Genomic DNA, 20,152 nt, shown 5'->3' on the forward strand with positions numbered 1-20,152 from the left:
CATAATCTGGACATTGCTATAAACAGAGGAAATAAATCACCGTTTTATATTGATTGTCTGGACAGTACTCTCAAAAACATGCACGGATAAAAACCACTATGTGCCAACCAGCCCCAGACAAGCCACGTTTTCTGCCAAAATTTTAAGAGGGTGTAGAGGGGACAGTGTCCATTCTTCTCCATAGCTAGACTCTATGGCTACCAGTGGTTGTTCCCAGGTTCTGTTATTGTGAAAAAAAAAGTAACATATTTTCTATTTTATTAATTTCTCCAGATGTTTGTCAGGACACACCGTTGTTTCTTTATATTATCACTCTTTTGACAGAATGAGGGCAAAAAATTAGTGCATTATTGGAAATGGATTCTTTAAATAAAAAATGAGGCAACAGTTTCATAGGGACAGTTTATGAAAACCTTTTTATGTTATTAAGAAGACTGTTCTGTTATATTCCACTGTTTACAATGGGACTCAAGACTGAAGGGCCAGGATTAGGATTAAAATCTCCTAAGCATTTTTTGTAACATACTTTTGTAACATACTTTTTTTTTTTGCATGTAGTTTTGAAATACTAAGGAGAAGATAAATACTAAAGAGATAACTGCTGGCTGGATCATATAGATCTAAAGGATGAAAGCAAAAAACTGAACAATTATATGGAACTAAGAAATAGGTGTACCCTTTAGTTTTCAATTTCATGATTTTTGGTGCTTAGGTATTTTGCAGTGTGCATGTTTGTGAGGATGACTTGCACAGAAAGTGCTGAACATCAATCAGATTTTGATGAAGTTCACTATAAATGTTTATGTTTTATTTTATTTTTTTTTTTTGACAAGTGATGTGCAGGAATAAAACAATGCTGTATAACAAGAAAGTTATGCTTTTAGAGGAAATGTTTAACTATCATTGGTATAATTTCTTGGTAGACTACAGAATTAAACAGAAAAAAAGCATATTATCCCTATAGGAATCTTTTAATAAGTAATCCAGATTTTTCATCTAGAAATTTGTAAGCATTTATAATCCTGTTTAACTGTACTGAAATCACAATAAATCTTTCTGTTGACTTCAACATGACTTACACTTAAAAACACTTCTTTTGCAAGCGTTTCTTTTTTTGGTTCAGTGCTCTTGTTACTAAGGTACAGAAAACATACCTGAAACAGGGGAGTTGAGTCCACTTTAAATCCATCAGAGCCTGGTTGTTTTACTAAAGAAATTGCTTCAGGATCATCTATGGCAAGTTTTGCATTAAAAAGCACATTTCCAAAGCTTGTGGCTTGTGTCTCTGGTTGAGCTTTGTCCTACATGGTCATACAGGAAAAAAACAAAAACACACATTTGTAAAAAACAGATTTATTTCTTCTGAGTTGTTTTTACATAAAACAGAAGTGATAAATAAATGCATTCTCCCAGAATTAGAACACTTACCACAATCTTAAATCTGTACAGAAGGGATGGAGAATCAGCAAGGCACCCATATTCAGTGTTGGATGGATTATACTTGGGTACATATCCATCCGCTCCTGTGCACAGGAAAACCTTCTCAATGCTGCAGTAGAAGGAATCACCCAGGTTCTGCACTGGATCCACCATCACCCGACCATAAATGATATCACCTGTAAGGAGTGCAAGTGGTTCACATCCTATTACACTGGAACATTTAGCATAATACTGAGGCTAAATAAAAAAGCCTAGTCAAGAAGCTTAGCGCAGGGTAATCTGACTGCAGTTTTTGGTCACCTCAAAGGTCCAAGCTGAAGATTCCCAGTCTGCCTACAGCTATACCCAGAGTCTATTTGAGACAACTTGCTACCCAGCTTCCACCACAGGGTGTTGTCAAAGGTTATGATCAGAACACACACTCTTCCTCACACTCTGGGCCATAAAACAGCAGTAGGTGATCATTTGTTGTTGCTGTAACTTGAACCAGTTCAAAGGCTACTTTAAATACTGGACTATATTCAGGTCTTCATTCAAACAATGACTTAAAGAAACGTGTACTACTCTACAGCAAACTGGTATGGAGGTTTTGGTCTCCCAGCAATGCAACTTGTTGAAGAGATGTTTTTTTATTATGTCAGCAGAATTCTGTTCAGGCTGGATAAGAGTTTATTTATACTTGGTCAGACTGGCAGCGTACTGTACAAGTGACATGAACATTATGAAAAGTAACAGAGGCATGTTTGGAGACTAGGCTCCTTACTGTGTAATTGCATTTCAGCTGTCTGATAAGATTTAAGATAAAACATATTTGCAAGGCCCATACAAATAACCTGAGCCATTACTATGCAGGCAAGAAAAGTGTATTATGTACAGTGGTCAGTACACGTGACAGAAAGTGATTAGGAAGGATGAGAATTTGGAGAAGGAAAGGAGAAGTGGTGAATTTTTTTTAACACAATTTGTAGTAACTGTAGACTTTGAGAGAGGACAGATACCTGCTGTTCAAGAGACTGTGCAAACTTATCAGAAAAGACAGTCTTGGAGTCAAGATGTTGGCATTCTGATCAATCAGCAAAAGAGACACGGAAAAAGAGGAGAAAAATGGAGTGACTGCCTAGGTCATAGAAAATTCACCAATAGATGTACTGAGTGAAGCCCAGTTTTGGTCTTATGTTTCACACAAGGTTTTTCAAAAACTCTCTCTTCTAGAGGGTCTGGACACAGTACTAGGCAAGCAGGAATTCTGAGTGTTCATCTTAGCTTTGACTTTGATTTCTGTTCTGTTATCAGCCGCACTGCACTGGGTGGACCCTGGCCAACACCCCCTCAGCATACCTTTCCCACAGGACACGTAGAAAATAGATGGAAAGTGAGAAAACTCATGAATTGAGCTAATGACAGCCTAATAGGGAGAATAAAAGCTGCACAGACAGGCAAAACAATAAGAAGAATCCATTCATCATCAGATGTTTAACCATTTCCTGGAAAGCAGGGACTCAGCATGTGTAACGGTTACTTTGGGAAGAAAAACACCATAAACATGAATGTCCCCCTAGCCTGCTCCTCCTTTCCCTGAGCTTTTACTGCTCAGCATCACATTATATGGTATAAGATATCACTTTGGTCAGTTTGGGTCAGTTGTCCCAGCTATGTCATGATCCATCCCCTTACAATCCCTGGCCTACTTGATGGAGGGCAGGGGGGAGGGAGAAAGCATTGAAACTGTGCTAGCAATAGACAAAACATTTGAGTGTTATCAACAATATTTTAGGCACAAATGCAAAGTACAGCACCATATGGGGTGCTTTGAAGAAAGTCAGCTCCATCTCAGCCAGACCCAGTATGTTAACCCACAACAAAAAGATTGTGTAACATTTACTTATCAAGTAGGAATGTTCTTAATATTAGCCAATGTTTATAAAGAGCTCAGTATATGAGAAATGGCATCAGTACTGTTACCCTTAGACATAACAGTTTCAGTGCAGATTGGCCAATAGCTCTTATGTAAAGTGTCAGGTGGGAAAGGCGAATGAAAAAGAACACAAGTGGCAAGTTAAACCTTTACTCCTAGCTTGTTTTGACTGAAACAGGATCCTGATAATGTGGATTACATATTAGAGGTCTATGAACTGTGCACAATTTTACCTTCTGAGAAAGCAACATCACTTTCTTGCCCAAAGCCCATTGAGCCATCAGATAGCCATAGTGTCTTTTTGGAGAGGAGGAACATCTGGGTATTCAAGCTGAACTCAGCAGCCACTGGGTCACTAACCTAAAACACAACAGCATAAATCTATTCAACAAGCATTCCTTAATCACTTTTAAAACACAACCCAATCTTCTCACAGCGTACATTGTTCATCAGCTCTGCATATCTACATAAAAGGAAAGAGTTTAACCATAAAGTTTTCTTTGCACTAGAAATATATTGCTATATATTTTACACACATATATTCTTTGGGTTATACATCTCTGTGATGTAGGATTCTAGGTTAATTTCTTCCCACCACATTTTTCTAAATCCCAGACAAGAAGGTGCCCAGGGTAATTTCTGTGTGTGGGTAACACAAGGAAAATATTTCCCTCAATATCTAGTCTCCGTTTAATTAAGCATCTTTTCTGTATCCCATTTTCATTCTAATATTCAAGTCCCACCTCTGATTCTCTACCAGTTATTTGAAAGTTTTAGTTCTTCTGATGCACCATAGGGTATCAGTATATTTATCTCAGATCATATATGTGAAAATCATTTAAGCATCTTTTATGATAACTTTTGTCTTCATATATTCAACACAGTTATCTATGATTTTTCTTGATTACACTACAAGAAAACAATAAAACAACACTATCAGAAGCAGGTTCTTATTGGGCCATATAATTCATAAACATAAATTAGAAGGTAACCTATACAGAGAAAATCCATAATAAAAAGTAAAGAACATAATGAACAGAAGCACTGGGGAGCACAGTTCAAAAAGATGGAAAAAAAAAAAAAGATAAAAGAACAAGAGTCCATTAAACAAAAAGAACGAGTCCACCAAACAAATAAGAAAAACGCTCAAAAATGCTCACAGATATATGCTTATAAATGTGGAAAGGAAGGAAGGAAAACACTAATGAAAATATTCTTGCCAGCCCTTGTACGAAGTGTTGATGGAATGAGAAGTAATAATATCAATACAAACTACTGCCACAAGTTATGTGTGCTTATTCTTCTTCAAATCCCTTTCCCACAATATAGTCCCAAAACTGTCAAAGCAGCAGGATTTGGCAAGAAGAATATACAGCTGAAACATTTTTATAAACTCACTGCCACTGTTTATAAAGATGAACCCTACCCCAATAGCCTTTTCACAGAAATAATAATAATTAAAAAATAATTTCCTATTTCTTTGGAATGAGTCTTCTGAATGCCTGGATTCAGGCTATTGGGTTGCAATTCCACGGCTTCAAATACCTGACTGACAGCTGTTTTCCAGCTGTGGATCTGAAAAAAAAGTCAAGCATGGCCTCACCAAGATCTTCCTTGGCAGAATAAATGTCTACTGAGTTGGAAACAAAAGGTTTTCAGCTAAAGGCACCGGGCTTCAGCCACATGCTTTACAACAATGGTAACAGCAATGGCCTGGGTAAATATTACGCATGTGGCTGCAAATACATCCCTTAGGCACCCTTTTTAAAGTCACCATTTTTGGTTCAGCTTCACATGTAAGTCTCAGTGCTGCCAGTGGCAGATCCACAGCTGCAATTTATAGCAGTAGTTTAAATGCTATTATTTTCATTAGAAATGCAGGTTGGATGCTTTTCATGTACAGGACATCCCAGAGTGAGATAGTGATAATGCAATACTCAGTGTTATGGGATACTTTCTTCCCTCTTCAGGGGCCACAGAAAGAAGAAAAAAGGAAATGGGCAGATACGTGATAAAGAAGGAAATTTTGAACTAAAATCTTCAGAGGCAGAACACCAATATATCTTTTCTACTTTATGTTTGCTTCTTAAAATGGCCTCATGAACAGTGAAAAGCAATAGTGAAAGAAATTAGATTACAAAGATTCCAAGAAGATGGAAAGTTTCATATTACAAGTACCAAGAAGATAATTCAGTAGAGCAACTGGGGCACAAGAATGAGAACTGGGAGAAACAACTCCAGAGGAGGTTTAATTTGGATATTAGGAAAAATTTATTCCCTGAAAGCATTGTGAAGGATCGGAACAGGCTGCCCAAGGAAGTAGTTGAGTCACCATCCCTGGAGGTCTTCAAAAAATGTGTAGATGTTGCACTTAGGGACACAGTTTAATGGTGGACTTGGTAGTACTAGGTTAAATGTTGGGCCAGATGATCATAGAGGTCTTTTCCAATCTAAATGATTCTGTGATTTCATCATTTGATTTTACAGTCAAAATAATTTTGATCTGGTTTTGAGACTTGCACTCACTGACTTCAGTGGGCCTGTGCAAGGTAGCATGTGCCTTCTAGTCTAAGAACCAGCATCACAGTGTGAACTTCCATGCTCACTTCTCTGTCTGATGTTTCTTATTTCTAAAACATGGATACTAATGCTTATTCATTTATGCAGAATGCCTAAAAATCTTATTGGAATGTGCTTTAAGTCCACGTATTCTTTCAATCTGTGATCAAAGGGAACAATATGAAGGGCAGCAAAATTTCCTGAATTCCTTTTACTGTGAGCATCTAAAATAAAAGAGTTGGTCTTGATGAAAATTACTGGTGATGGGGACTAACTGGTCACAGTTCCCTGGCATTTATGATTCTGTTGCAATTTTGCACCTAATTTTAATTTACGTACATGAAACTTGCATACAGTCTTTTTTTTTTTTTTTTATTAAAGCTTTTATTAAAGCTTTATTTGATATCATAAACCCTATAGTAGCCATTTTATTTTCCCAAGGCAGTTCTCACAACTTGAGAAATTTGTTCCTTAGGCTTCTTTTAAATAAGATAGGTTTCCAGCCCTATCTGTACTTTAGATAGAATTAGGTCTCTCCCTAAGCTATTTTGCCAATTATTTTTGCAATTATTTTTTGTTCTTTCAAATTTTCTTAACATTATCAACATCTTTCCTGTTTTTATGAGGACCAGACACAAGATATGGTTCAGCACTGCTGTGAATAGCTTTAGAGCTCCTTGAAGCACATTAGAAATGCCAGACGAAAGCCAAAGTGATGAACTAATATAAAACCCTTCTCCTCGACCCCACCCCAGCCATTCTTTTTTTTTTTTTTTTTTTTTTTTTCTTTCCAAAATGCTTTGCTGCTTTAATTCTAAAAAGGCAGGTTTCATGTCAGATCATGTATCGTCTCTCTGTTTCACCAGGATTTAATGCCATATCAGTAATCATCTGTTCTCCCATAGCTGGCATAATGTCAAATAAAAGCATAAAGACTGCATACATTCTCTTGTGTACTCTGGCTAATTCAACAGGAAAGTGATTGTGTATCCCTGACTAATCTGGGTTGTATTTATACTGTAAGATGATCCAATAGCATACATCTATACTATTAATGAGCACGAAACCACAGCCACGTTGTTCCAGTATTGGTTTTATTGGCTCCAAACACAGAAGTGACAAGACTTCCTCCTTACATGTCCCAAGGTCATGCTTACCCTTTTGATAACACTGTAAATGGTAGTTTATGTTCTGCTAACTATCCAGCATGACCCCCAGATGTTTTTCAGTCACTGCTTTCCACAGCAGTGTCCATTTCTCTATACGTTATTAGAGAAATGTGAAATATATGCTGCGTGCCTGTCCATAGGTTACCATGAGACCCATATTGCCATGGGTGGGATTTTTCTCACTTGTTTTCATGCCTGAGTCTTAAAGCTAAGCATTTACCACTGCAGGTTATTTACACCTCCTGCACAGTCAGTGAAGGAAGACCTTCCTTAGGATTGGATGAATCTTCCTCTGAAGGTTCCACTTGCAATACTAGAAACCTATCTCTGATCTTTGTGCCAGGTGAAAATTTTCTGATATGTTCTTAATTATCTGGTAAAATTATTTCACAGCAAAAGTCAACACATAAGTAAAGAAATCCCATAGGTTAGCTGATATTACAGTATCACCCAAATCAATGTCAATGAACTTTCTACTGGCTATTACAGAGGAATGGCCAAAGGTTATCACTGCATTGGGGTCAAAAATACATTTGTGCTCCTAAATTAGCTTTTCCAAGTTCCATAAGATTAGTTAGATAGCAGGAGAGGGTATGTACTGTCCCACTAGTTTAGGAAGAGGTTTGTTGGTAAACAAGTAAATTCAATTTCTAGCACCATCACAATTTAAGAATTAAAATAAAAAGGAAACATGAAGAAGGCATCACTGGGAAGCTACCTGTTGGAATCGGATATCCAGATCAAATGTGATCGGCTCTCTAGGATTACAGATCACTGGTAGGCTGAACTCCTGATGTGGAGCAGTGGTACAAGCTATCAGCTTCACAGTGTACGTTCCAGAATAGTCTCGAACCTTAGGGGGGGAAAGAGAGAGAGGTGTTGCACCAACATCCTAACCAATAGGCTGGGGCAGGAGAAGACACAGCAAAGGATAAGGTTTTACCGCAAAATCTGAAACAAAGCTCCACTGCTGTACTGGCTGGTTGTAGGTTGGCTCACTTCGGATGAGGCTGAGGCTGAATGTCAGGCCTGGGTGATCAGCTGACATAACCATGGAAGTTAGCGATGAAGCTAGAAACATGCCAAGAGACAGATTTGTCACCTTTAATGTTTCACTGTAGACTCTCAGAGACTGACAAACATTCCCAATAATTATAAAATATAATGCCGTGGTTGATGTTAATTCTTTTACAGGGTACTGAGTTTTATTAACAAAAAGTAACAAAATCAATTACAGTCAACACAGCTAGGCCCCCTTGACTCTTGTTCCAGTGTCTATTCAGCAGTTGCTTTTGGGCTACACAACCAGAACTGTATAAAGATTAAATCTAACAGAAAGGCAAAACAGTGAGAGTGGAATGACAAGGATCTATAATCCCTACTGTTTTTAACTTGGAATGTCAGCCCAGGGAACAAAACATAATTTCTCTTAGCAGTGTAACTCTTTCAGCTCTACCATTTTTAGCACAAAAGCTAAAACTCTAGAGGACAGTTGAGAAAAAGCAGAATCACTATGAAGGAGTTATACAGGTTAATAAAACTGAGTTAAACTAACAGAGATTTCTTAAAATGATTTTTTCCTTCCCATTATTGTTTGGCAGATTTAATTTAGTTAGATAATCTTTTCCATTGCCAGCATTCATGCTCAGACTTATGTCTGTACAGAGAGGCTTACACCTGTGATTATTCGGAATAAAGGCAGTGGGGTTTAAACAGATTAAATTGCAGGATCAGGTCCTCAGTAATAACTAATTGAATGGCAGTGGGAATGTTTTATTAACAGAGTGATACAACACTTTTACAAGACCTTTTCTTACTCTTTGCAAAAAGGTCTAAATAACATAGAAAGGTTGTGAATTGGAAAATAAATTTTAATCCTAAATCCCTAGGGCAACATACATAGATAGTTAATCTTAGCTTTTGGATTAAAAGCATCTATTCATAGATCCCTAGTGGACAGAACTTATGAAAAGGCTGATTTATGAAAGGTGAAGTGGAACTACTTGCTTCCTATCAAATTCAGATATATTTCATTAAATTTGAAAGTCTGAATACAGTCATCAATGACACATAACACGTTCCAAGCAAAGAATGAATCCTTAGCTGGAGAGGCACAGTGCGTTAAAAATTCAGATTTCAGCAGCAGGAAAAACAAAAATGTAAGATACCAAATTTTGGAGAGGTGTCTGTCTTTTTTTTTACAGCACTGCTAATCTGTAGATTAAGCTTACCCAGATGGGACATCACAAACAGACCATGAAACCGGGCTTCAGTCTTGAAGTTGACAACCAAGCGCCCCTCTTCACTAATACGCATGCTGGTTGGGTACAGAGAACCTGGCAGCAGAAGCCAATCAGTAAAGATCATTTCATTTGCAGATGACAAATAAAATCACACTTCTACAAAACACCGGCTCCAGTCTTTTCCTTTTCTTTTGTCTTATCAGCTGTTTGGGAGCTGTTTGTATCTTTTGAGCTCACTTAAGAGTCTTAAACAAGAATTTTGTGGGGCCTAGAGTTTTCACAATGCTTCAGTTTTCCAAAGTACATACTTCCCTGCAAAGCCGTGGTTTTACATATGTTATCACTGTTAGAGCATGTTATGCTATCATTACTAGAGCATCATGACACTGATGCTCTTGTAGTCTGAGGAAAGTCCACAGGATAGATGGCATGTGTATTTAGGAATAGCATGCCATGAGATTCAGTAGAAGGGAAAATACTTCTGTTTTCACCAGAGATTCAAGCTGATTTCTACCAATAAAAGCTGTGTCAAGGATGTTCTTTATCAGTGCCTCCCTGCCTATTGTCCCAAGGCAGCACCCACCAGCATTGTGGCAGTAGCAGTAGTTGTGGCTTCCATGGTAGTCTGCTTATAGGTACCTGCATCTGTGAAACTCATTCTGATGGGCTTTGTATTACTGGAGATTTCTGTCACTGTAGTAACTCTCAGTAATCCTGCCCAAATGGGACTGGTAAATGTTGGGCATCTGCCCTCCACTACCTCAGTGTGTTTATTATGTGTTTTGTACTTCTTGTTTTCAAAGACAGCTGCTGATGTTCAGTATCTCCACAGACGGGGCCACCAGCTTCTTAAACAGACAAATAAAAAATTAAAGCATCAAAGGTGGGAAAATAGTGGCATATATGAACCACATAACTGCTGAGACAGGATTAGATCTGGCTCTTATCTGGTGACTGGTAAGATTTGTGGCATGTGGCTTATTTTTTAGGCATGGCCTGGTTCATTCCTCAGTTGCATTCATTCTTCATGCACTGCAGATTGCCTTTGTCACTGCATTTTTTGCTCTTACCATGAGGACAGAAATTGAGAAGCAATGACTTCTGCAGTTTAGACACAGAGTTTGCAGAAATAAAAACGTTTGATGTTCAAACAAGGGTCCTGAGATTGTGTAAGTGTACATACATAACTATAGCTGGTTTCACCTGTATTCTACCTAAGGTAGGGACAGATATAGAAAAACAGAAGCGTAATTCTGGGCACTGTCATGTAAATTTGTATATGAAGAGCAAAGCAGCACATACATGCCACTACACGTTAAAATTTCACAGATATCTGTATGTCATTTAAAAAAATAAATCAACTTTCTTCAAAGATAAATTCTCTAATGATAGATTTGACATGTTATCTAACTATAGTCACATCATTTATCATCAGTTTCTATTCAATTTAAAGAATGTTTTACTTATACAGTTTACTACTCTAAAGCATAGGACAGATTATTATACCCATTATGCATTTCTGTTTCTTTTGAATGTTTCACAATAAATGCTTTTAAAATATCAAAACGAAAAAGTTAATTTTGTGTACTTGAGACACAACAAAGCAGTTATTTTCCCTTGTAATAAAAAAATTGATATCAACTTAACATGGATTTTATAAACAACCCAACTGAGAATTCAGAGTGCTGGGCAACAACTGACTGTTTGCAACTGACAATAAAAGCAATTTTTAAAAGATTAAAGATTCTTTTTTATTATTATTTATTTATTTATTTATTTATTTATTAAATTACATTCTCAGTAACAGAATGAGTCTGATTAAAAATAATTTGACACCCACCTTGGAGCTCTGCTTCAGGTGGGCTCCCAATCCCGTCCTTCCACAGGATGGCAGTATCATACACAAAAGTGAGCCTGAGCTCAGACTGCAGATCGAAATGCTGCCAGCCTCCTACACCCACCGGAGAGTGGAAAACATACGAGACATACAAGGGGACTCTCAATGTGACATAGGACTGTACTAGGTTGAGAACCTACGAAAAGAAAAATGATTTCTTTAGGTTAGAGGTGAGGAAAGGCAGTATTATACAGGTAATTCTAATGCAAGAAAAATAGAAGACATAAATAGAAATAAATGTTGTGGATGAATTATATTTCAATAGGTTTCATCTGAGCTTAGAGCCTTTGAAGTTCCCTTTTTGTATTTCAAACTGAGTATGAATTCTGATACATAAACCCCTAAATTCTGACTCTTCGTTTTTATTTTTGTAAGTACATAAATAACATGACTACAACTTAACTCTTCAGAAATTTTTAAAATATTCTTTTGCATTTGCTCTATCCTTCCCCCATAACTAACTCTTTTGCTTACAGTCTTTTGTTACCCTTCCGTAATAAGCTCTACTGGAAGACCCTGAATTTGCTCAGAGGTCATTGCAAGACAGTCCTTGGACTGTACTTACACAGCTCTGGAACTATTTCTTCCTTTGTGCATGGACAGCAGTGAGCATACTGCATGCAAATGCAGAAATTTGTTTATCACTATCCGGAGGAACTAAAAATGATGTGCAATTTAACACAGATTTATAAGTAGACCTTCTATGCATATGTTGTACAAAACAGTAGCATTGATTATCAATTAATTATTATCAGAGAATCAAAAAATCTCTCTATAGAGCATATTCTGATCAAAACAAAACAAGAACAGTGTCAGTAAACTGTCAACTCTTAAGACAGCTCTTATATGATATATGAATCCATCCATTTTTGAAGCAACTTACAAATATTTTTCTATTCACATCTAATTGAAAATGTGCAATACAGATTCTTTTAGAACACTCTGGATTGTCTTACAAAGAGAAAGAAGGGAAAGCATTGAGATCACCTCCCAAAGGGAGAATTTCAAAAGCACAAGTGGTGTTAAACTCCCATTTACTTCCAGTAGAAACTGTGTACGTATCTGACATTTGAAATCTGAACATTTCCCCAGAGTGATTACCTTACAAGTTTTTAAAGAGTGTTTTTGCACTATTAATTAAAAAAAAAAAAAATCAAAGATCTTTACAAGCTATATAAAAAACAAACTGTTTTTGGGCTCACCCAGTGGCACATTAGGGGGCTGAATGTCCATTACCTTACAAATGTTTTACAAATGCTGGGCAAAACTTTTAATAATACCATGGAATGACAAATTTACTGCCTGAACAAACTAACTACTCTGAACTAATACAGGAGATCATTATAGCAAATGTTCATAGTTTCAACAGCCTACATTTTTACGCATGACATTTTTTTGATTTACGTACTATGCTACCAGAACGCTATCTGCTTACAATATTTGCATCATTCCATAAGATGTGTTAGCATTTAGACACTAAGCAGTCTGGAAATACACAATGCCATGCAGAAAAACAGCCTGGCAGGTAATATGAGACATTGCAGTTGTAGATGATTTTATATTAATTCTTCTTTGTTGGTTTTACACAAACACAATCAAGACTTTCTATTTGGAACTATTTCGAATTTCTATATTAAAAGAGTTTTCTATATTTGTATGAAAGACAAATTGAAGTTAGAAAATATTATCCTTCAGTCCTATTTAAATTGCACAGACAGGGGCAACTTTATCTTTGGGAACGTATGTGGATATCCAAACAATTATTTCAGATATGAATTTGCTAAATTATTCCAAATAACAACATAGAATGCTCATTTCTATCAAGAAAAATGCAGCTATGATGCAAATCTACAGTGCACCTTGGTTTGTCCTTGATTCAGGAGCAACCTTGAACATTTGTTGTTTCCTAGAATGGTATCAAGAGCTAAATACAGTTGCTTGCATAAGAAATGTATCGCTATTGAAAAGTCATCCCAGAAAAATATATTACCTCTTCTCTGTGCATTTGCTTCACATCTGTATGTTGTACAGGAAGAATTAGAAATTAAAGCCAAAGATCTGAAATTCAGTTTGCTTACAAGGATGAGGCAAAGATACATGGAAGAAGAGTTAATGTATGATCCTCTTGAAAAGAAGCATACATAATGCTTAGTGATAATGTAGAGGAGGACTGGAATATCACCCAGAGAGAATGTAATGACCTTGAGGACTAAAATAGTAGAACTGAGATTAAATTTTATAGTATGAAGTATACGGTAATAGAAACTAGTGACAAAGATTTCTGGCTGAAATGAAAGACATTGGTTAGAAAGAAAAGAAGAGAAAAAAATTTGGTATGTGAGTTGATCACATCATAACTATGATCTTCCTACCCTGCCCAAGTGATATGATCCTAAGATAAAATGAAGAATGGAGTGGAAATTAGAAGCATGCATGCCATTATTCAGAGTACTAGTGAGAGCTTATCTGGTACAGCTTTGATCATCCATGCTTGAAAAAGCCTAATTTGCATTGTAGACTGTAGAAAAAGAATCAACATAATCACAGGAATGGAAAAACTATTTTATGAGGAGAGACTAAAATAGCCGGCTTGTTTAGCGTAGTACAACAGAGGTTAAGAGGGACTAAGAAGTCTGTCTATATACATGTCAGGAAATGAATGGCAAAGGGTTTCTGATGATGAGAAATGGTGCTGACATGGGCATAAGGTGGCCACGACAAATACAGCTTAGAAATCAGACGAATTTCTAACCCTCATTGTGGTGGTACTCAACAAGAATAGTGAAGCCACGAAATCCTACTAGTTTTTAGATTAAGTTTACCAGTTTGGGACCTCATTTATATAAAGAGTTAAGGCCTCCGACAGTAGTGACCTGAACAATGTGACCCACAAAACCTCTTCTAGTTCAGTATCTTATGCCACCTTGAGTAAAAAAAAACCTTCTTTCAAAGCTGTTCTTGATTATCCAGTATGAGGTATTACTGTTCGTGTACTCTGTACATGAAGAAATCCATTAATGGGGTTGTAAGCCACAATTTAGACTTGTTTTGCCTCCATTCAATGTAAGCGCACTGTTAGGAAGCTCAGCTCATGTGTACTGGTGAAAATCTAGTAGTAAGATACCTTCTGGAGAAAATCTGCCTGAAACACTGCTCCTTTGCCATACGTTACCACTGCTCTTCAGAAAAACCCGAAATTATAGTGCTAAAAAATTGACCATAGAATTTAGAAGACTAATTTTTTTTTATTTCTTATTTTTTTATATTTTTTATTTTTATTTTAGCAAAACTCATATGAGATGTCTGGGAAGCGGAGTTGCTTGCCCCAACCAAGGAATTTACTCATAAGGATAGCATGTCTATATGCTTCCATCAGCATGGCTGCCTTTAAGTGTCATTCATGGCACATAGGGAGAGGAAGGAGCTCTTGTTAAACCAGCTGATTGTGTTTTCATGCACTCCGGCCCTTCTTGAGGCATTCATGGATTTATAGGTGTGGAGGAAAACCTGTATACTGATAGCCAAACAGTTATTGAATAAAAAGTTTAGTAATATTAACAGTAACTTAAAGCTTACAAGGCCATCTCATTTTTTTGCTGAAAAGCAAAATGCCACAAGGGGAAAATTACTCTTCAGTGGGCAGAACAGAAAAAAATATCTCAATAGGCTACATGAAACACAAAGAACCTTCTTCATATAATAAAAATAAAAAAATAAGGAAATTAACTGCAGAGGAAATCTGTCAGAGTCAGTGAGAAGAAGCCCCCAACAAGTGAATCAATGGAATGTGTCATGCAGATGGAGAAGCCTTGCTTCTCTAACCCTCTTAATAATGCTGTTTAGGCGAACACGAGAAAACATTCTTTCCATTGAGTTATCTTTATTTTCCAGCACTGCCTGCAAAGCCTATTGAGAGTAGCCAGCTGTTCATATTTTATCTCAATGTGACACTGATGAAACCAAAACGGCACTTAGCACTGTTTAAGTGTAGGAAAAGCTTAACTGCTGTGAAGAGACAGAACAGGTGCACTGTATATCTATGCATTCAATGCACAGAAGATTTTAGAAATTGCATTGACAAACTTTTATTTATTAATATTAGTTTTATCCAAATGTGTGTAACTTTTAACCTTGTGATACTAGGAGAGAAATAGTGATTACAGCCACACCTGACCTAGATTGGGAAAATTGTGTCTCATATTCTGTGGCAATGCCAGGTCTGGAGAACCTGAGAAGACAGAAGACAAAAAGTGTTCCAAGCATGGAACAGACTCTTACAATTACTATCTGGAAAAAAAAAAAAAAAAAAAAAAAAAAAAAAGTAGATTGAAAGTCATTCAAATAGATTATCTCAAAATTTGTTTGTGTGAGGGAAGAACATGATTTATACTGGATATCAATATAAGAAGTAGACATGCATACATGTTCTTTACAAGATAAATTATCACAAACCACAAAATCTATTTTGGAACATTGACAATTCCCATTCAAGACCTAGAAAATATGAATGGTGTTTCTATAGGTGTTCTTCTTTTGTTCCTCTTTCTGATGCAAGCTGTCAAACTTCATTAAGTAAAAAACAAAAACATAATTAGTTTGAGCATCTGTTATGTAACAAGAATATTCAAAACAAAAACACAGTCAGGTTTGGGGGCATAGACTCTGTCTTACATTTATACAGATATTTATTTATCTGGCTTACACTTCTAGAGCGCAGAACTTGGCTGAGGAAAATGATTTTATAGCTTTGGGATGTGATTAGTAGCAGTAGGAGACTATGTGTGTGTATGTGTGTGCACATGCTCTGTTAGTGCTCATAAGATCAGAATTAGAAACTAGAAATAACACAGTTTCACATTTTATATTTAATGTTCTAATGAAACAAACTTTTAATGAGAACCATGTTTTTCCTTCAAATTACTCTAAACCTGATTTTCTCTTGCATTTACTTGCTGTCTGCAAATCTGAGTCACACAAGCTTAACAATGTTATCAGCTAGCTGTTTACACAATAACAATATGGCAAAGCTAAGATTTGGCCCCAAGATGGAAGATAGCCAGGTAGGTCACAGGTGAAATGCAAAGCAGGTTTGTTTAAAGAAGTCTGAATGGAGAGGAGAATGCAATCCAGCATCGAAATGCCAGCTCCTTGAAATGTTTAACCTCTGGCTTTGTTACACAGCTGGTGTGTTAACTTTGTAATAGTGTTTTTTCTTCACAGCACTTACTGAATGCATGTGTTTGCAGCTGGGGAAGAAAAACAGATTGAATGTAAGTGAGCTTCCATGTCAAGGGAATACAAACTGCAGGGTTTTCTAAAACTTGATCTTGGTGGCTTGTCTGAGCATAAAAATCTGAAAATACACACTTCTGTCCATCTGCATTTTACAGCATCTAGTTGAGAATTTCAGAAAACCTGGCCTTTCCCCTTAAAATACTCTTTTGGTAAAGTTGGAAATAGACTGTTTCCGTGCAATAAAATACTCTGTCTGCAAGCTGCCTCATATAAGTAGAGGCAATATATTAGTAATTTTAAAATCTGTTTTCAGACGGGATTTCCAAACACCTCAGTACCAATATAGCATGTGTACCATAAATATGAACTGAACATATTGGAAGAGAAACATTTTCAGTTTTGTCCAGAAATAACTGCTTTTGTCAGACACCAAAACAGACTATTCAGCTATACTCAATTACAGTAGCTTCAAGGTATTAGTCTGTATGTTCAAATATTTTAGTGCATGTTTTTCATCTTTGTGTTTCGACTTGCTTAATTAGTTGTTAATAAAATCTGAATTGTAATTTCCACCAGGGAAAGCAACATCCACATGTAAATACTTGGCCAGAAACACACAGAAGCCTTTCAATGCCAAACTGTCTGGTTACAGCAAATAGTTGCAAAGGCAGGAAATTAGATCAAATGATACTTCACACTCTATTGAATAAGACTAGGCCTACCCTTCAACATGTACTTCATTAAAAAATATTAAACAATAGTCACTTGCTTGGTTTTTACTATTTCATTTTTAATTTCCTTTCAAGGATATCTGGCATTATTCTAGCACCTGTGCCCTGAGAATCAGACAAGTGTAATGCTTGTCTCTTACAATGTCCCCATGAAATAAGGTCCAATCTCTATTAATTACCTGAAGATACAGGCAGATAGGCAGATTACACTCATATAGGTGAACTCCACCTATTTACAGCCCCAACGTACCCAAATATAGACCCTGAATTTCAAGTTGTGACTGCAGGTTGTCCAAAAGACAGCTGTTGCTAAAGTTAAGCAACCTTAACTTTAACCAGAACAGAGCTATTATCCAAATGTATTAGTTCAATTTAAAGAGTCTTTGTTTCTAAATATAAGTACCATCAATAAAAAAAAAATAAAAAAAAATAAAAAAAAGTAAATCCATATATAGATATATAGATGCTTAATTTTTCAGATGTGGTAAATATGGGCAGAACCCAGGAACAAAGCAGCAAGCTGTATTCTGAAAGAAGTGCTGCATCTAACTCACACAAGGTTTGCTCATGCACAGAGTAATTGCGAAAGAGAGTGGGTCACAAGCAAAAGGCCTCAAAGACAAAAAAAAAAAAAAAAAAAAAAAAAAAGGAAGAAAGAAAAGAAACTGAAACCTTCCCTGTATGTATTATGACAGTTCATGAGTTCATGGGAACTGGCTAAGACAGCTGCACTCTGTGGCAAACACCAGGAGCACTGCCAGAAGAACTACGCCAGCTGCAGGTCTCCCACCTCACTTTTTGTTGACAAAAGCTCATCTTCTTCCCCTCCTATTGGAGGAATTCCCATAAAGTGAAGGTCCACATCACACAAGATATTGCCAGTTGCTTTTGTGAATTATCTTTGTCTGAACCACGAGTGCTGTCTTTGACCATATAGACACAGGAGAGCTAGAACTGAAAAGCAGAATTTTGAATTTAAAGATGTAGCCAAATATCTGGTAAACTCAAGCTAGTAAATTTGTAGTGGCAGCAGGATGTGGTAGGAGAATTTAATATTTCTTTATCTGTTCTGTCTGTATAATGGAAATTAAGCTTCCTTTGTGTGCTAAGAAAACATGGTGAAAACCATAGCTGCCAGCTTCCCTCTCACAGAGGAGGATTATTAATTGTTCACTGAAGGAGAAAAAACCAACAATGGTAACAACCACGGAGATAGGGCACTGACTGCCTCCCCTCTCAGCTGGAGGGGGTCATGTGAAGATAAAGACCAAACTTGGAGAAGAATTAAATGGAGGTGGGGGAAACAGGGAGGGCAGTGAAGCGCATACTGGCTGTGGGGCAATGCTTCACTGCTAGAAGTAATTCAGCTTGATATTTCACTTACCACTCTAACCTTTTAGCCACACCCTATGGAGCACTACAGGCTGACTTCAGCTGCAGTTTCATGGCTCTATAGCTCATGTTCATCCCTCTCTGCCTTGAAATGAGGGATCTAACCTAAAGTACATAATGTATCCAGAGCTTAAAGCAAGTACATCTCTCTTCCTAAGATATATTATCATTTATGTATATCCTCCACAACCAAACATAGAGGTTCTTTATATTTACCAAAATACAGGGATGCTTCTTATTTCCTCCTCTGCTTATACCCATATGAACATACATAGGTTTTATTTAGACACACATTTGTCTAAATCAAGTGCTCAGCCTTTTCTTTGTAGGACAGAGTATTAGAAAAGATTCAAATCAGGTCTTCCCTTTCACTGTGGGAGCAATGGCTTGCGTAGGTGGCAGGATCGACTGACAGCTGTGTGGCAGCTCTGTGAGCCTGTGTGCTTATGATTGTGTTGTGTGGGAAATAAGAATATATGGCTGTATATTGTAGGTCTTCACGGGCATAAAGAGATAGTGAAAGGAATGATGAGTTGAAGCAATGAAATCATTCTAAGAACAGTGAAGAGTGCTGTCATTTTTATCTTGTGGGAATGTGAAAGGTTTACATCCCACACTCGCATGCCTTCCTCTCCCCTCTGACAGGTTCATGGTTATAGTGGAATGCACCTGTAGGAGGATCTGCTTGTAGCAGAGGGGCAACCCCAAGCAGATGCACCAACAGGGAACTTGCAGCATCAAGGCAGATACCTTGAACTGGTCTCTGTAACAGACAAGGAACCAGGAGAGACAACAGAGCACTGAGATGCCATAACCATCAGGGTCTTCATATCTAAGAAAAGGCGAGAAGCTCCATTTTCTTCCGGTATTATATTTTATTGAGTACATAATATCTAGTTAAAAGGAGCAGGATTTTAGGATGTTGACCAAGGGCTAGGGAGAATTGGGTGTAATTTCTTGTCCTGCATATTGACCGTATGATCACTCACAGAGTAAGGTGCACTTTAAGAATGTAAATTTTTTAAAAAAGGGAGAAAATTCAGCTTGTCTGATTAGATATTTACATGTCCATTAGCACCTATGCTTTTAGTAGTAAAAAAAGTTTTGCTACACATGCCTGTAGGTTTCTTTGGGCAACTGCACACTTTTCTCATCTGTAAGCACTACTCATGCTGTTTGGGATTGTCAAAGAAAGAATTTGTGCTTGTAAGTCTACTGAGGTTCCTAGTCAAATTGTACACCTGCTAAAAAAACAGAGCAGTTATGGCACACAGTGGCTTCATCCTTTTCACAGTGGCTCAACAAGTGATGCTAGTGAGCCCAGTAAGTGAGCTGGCTGTACCACACAACTATTGTGTTTAGAATGAAACGAGGTACTGTGTTTCCAGCCCTTCTACCAGCCTATAGCCCTTCTACCAGCCTAATTCCCCAAAGGAACATTTCCATGTCATAAAGAATTGATCTTCATAGCTTCCGCTTTTGTACTCCAGAGCCTGAGTGGAATCAGACAGGCTTGTGCAGTAATTGCATAAGGAAGACCTAGGGATTATCCTTTGCTGTCACTGTGCCAG

General features: G+C 37.1%; 1 protein-coding gene across 1 annotated transcript in view; it reads right to left on the minus strand.

Moving 5' to 3' along the window:
• FREM2 (FRAS1 related extracellular matrix 2) overlaps positions 1–20,152 on the minus strand; it is a 130,205-nt gene that overhangs the window by 7,422 nt on the left and 102,631 nt on the right. Inside the window, exons 17-23 of the mRNA XM_038174201.2 lie at positions 11,167–11,359; positions 9,315–9,419; positions 8,027–8,154; positions 7,802–7,936; positions 3,589–3,715; positions 1,429–1,616; positions 1,155–1,301 (exon numbers count right to left, since the gene is read on the minus strand). Coding sequence (XP_038030129.2) covers positions 1,155–1,301; positions 1,429–1,616; positions 3,589–3,715; positions 7,802–7,936; positions 8,027–8,154; positions 9,315–9,419; positions 11,167–11,359 — 1,023 coding nt within the window. The remainder of the gene's footprint in view (positions 1–1,154; positions 1,302–1,428; positions 1,617–3,588; positions 3,716–7,801; positions 7,937–8,026; positions 8,155–9,314; positions 9,420–11,166; positions 11,360–20,152) is intronic.

This window comes from Anas platyrhynchos, chromosome 1, assembly GCF_047663525.1.
Source record: "Anas platyrhynchos isolate ZD024472 breed Pekin duck chromosome 1, IASCAAS_PekinDuck_T2T, whole genome shotgun sequence".
In the NCBI taxonomy this organism is placed as follows: Eukaryota; Metazoa; Chordata; class Aves; order Anseriformes; family Anatidae; genus Anas; species Anas platyrhynchos.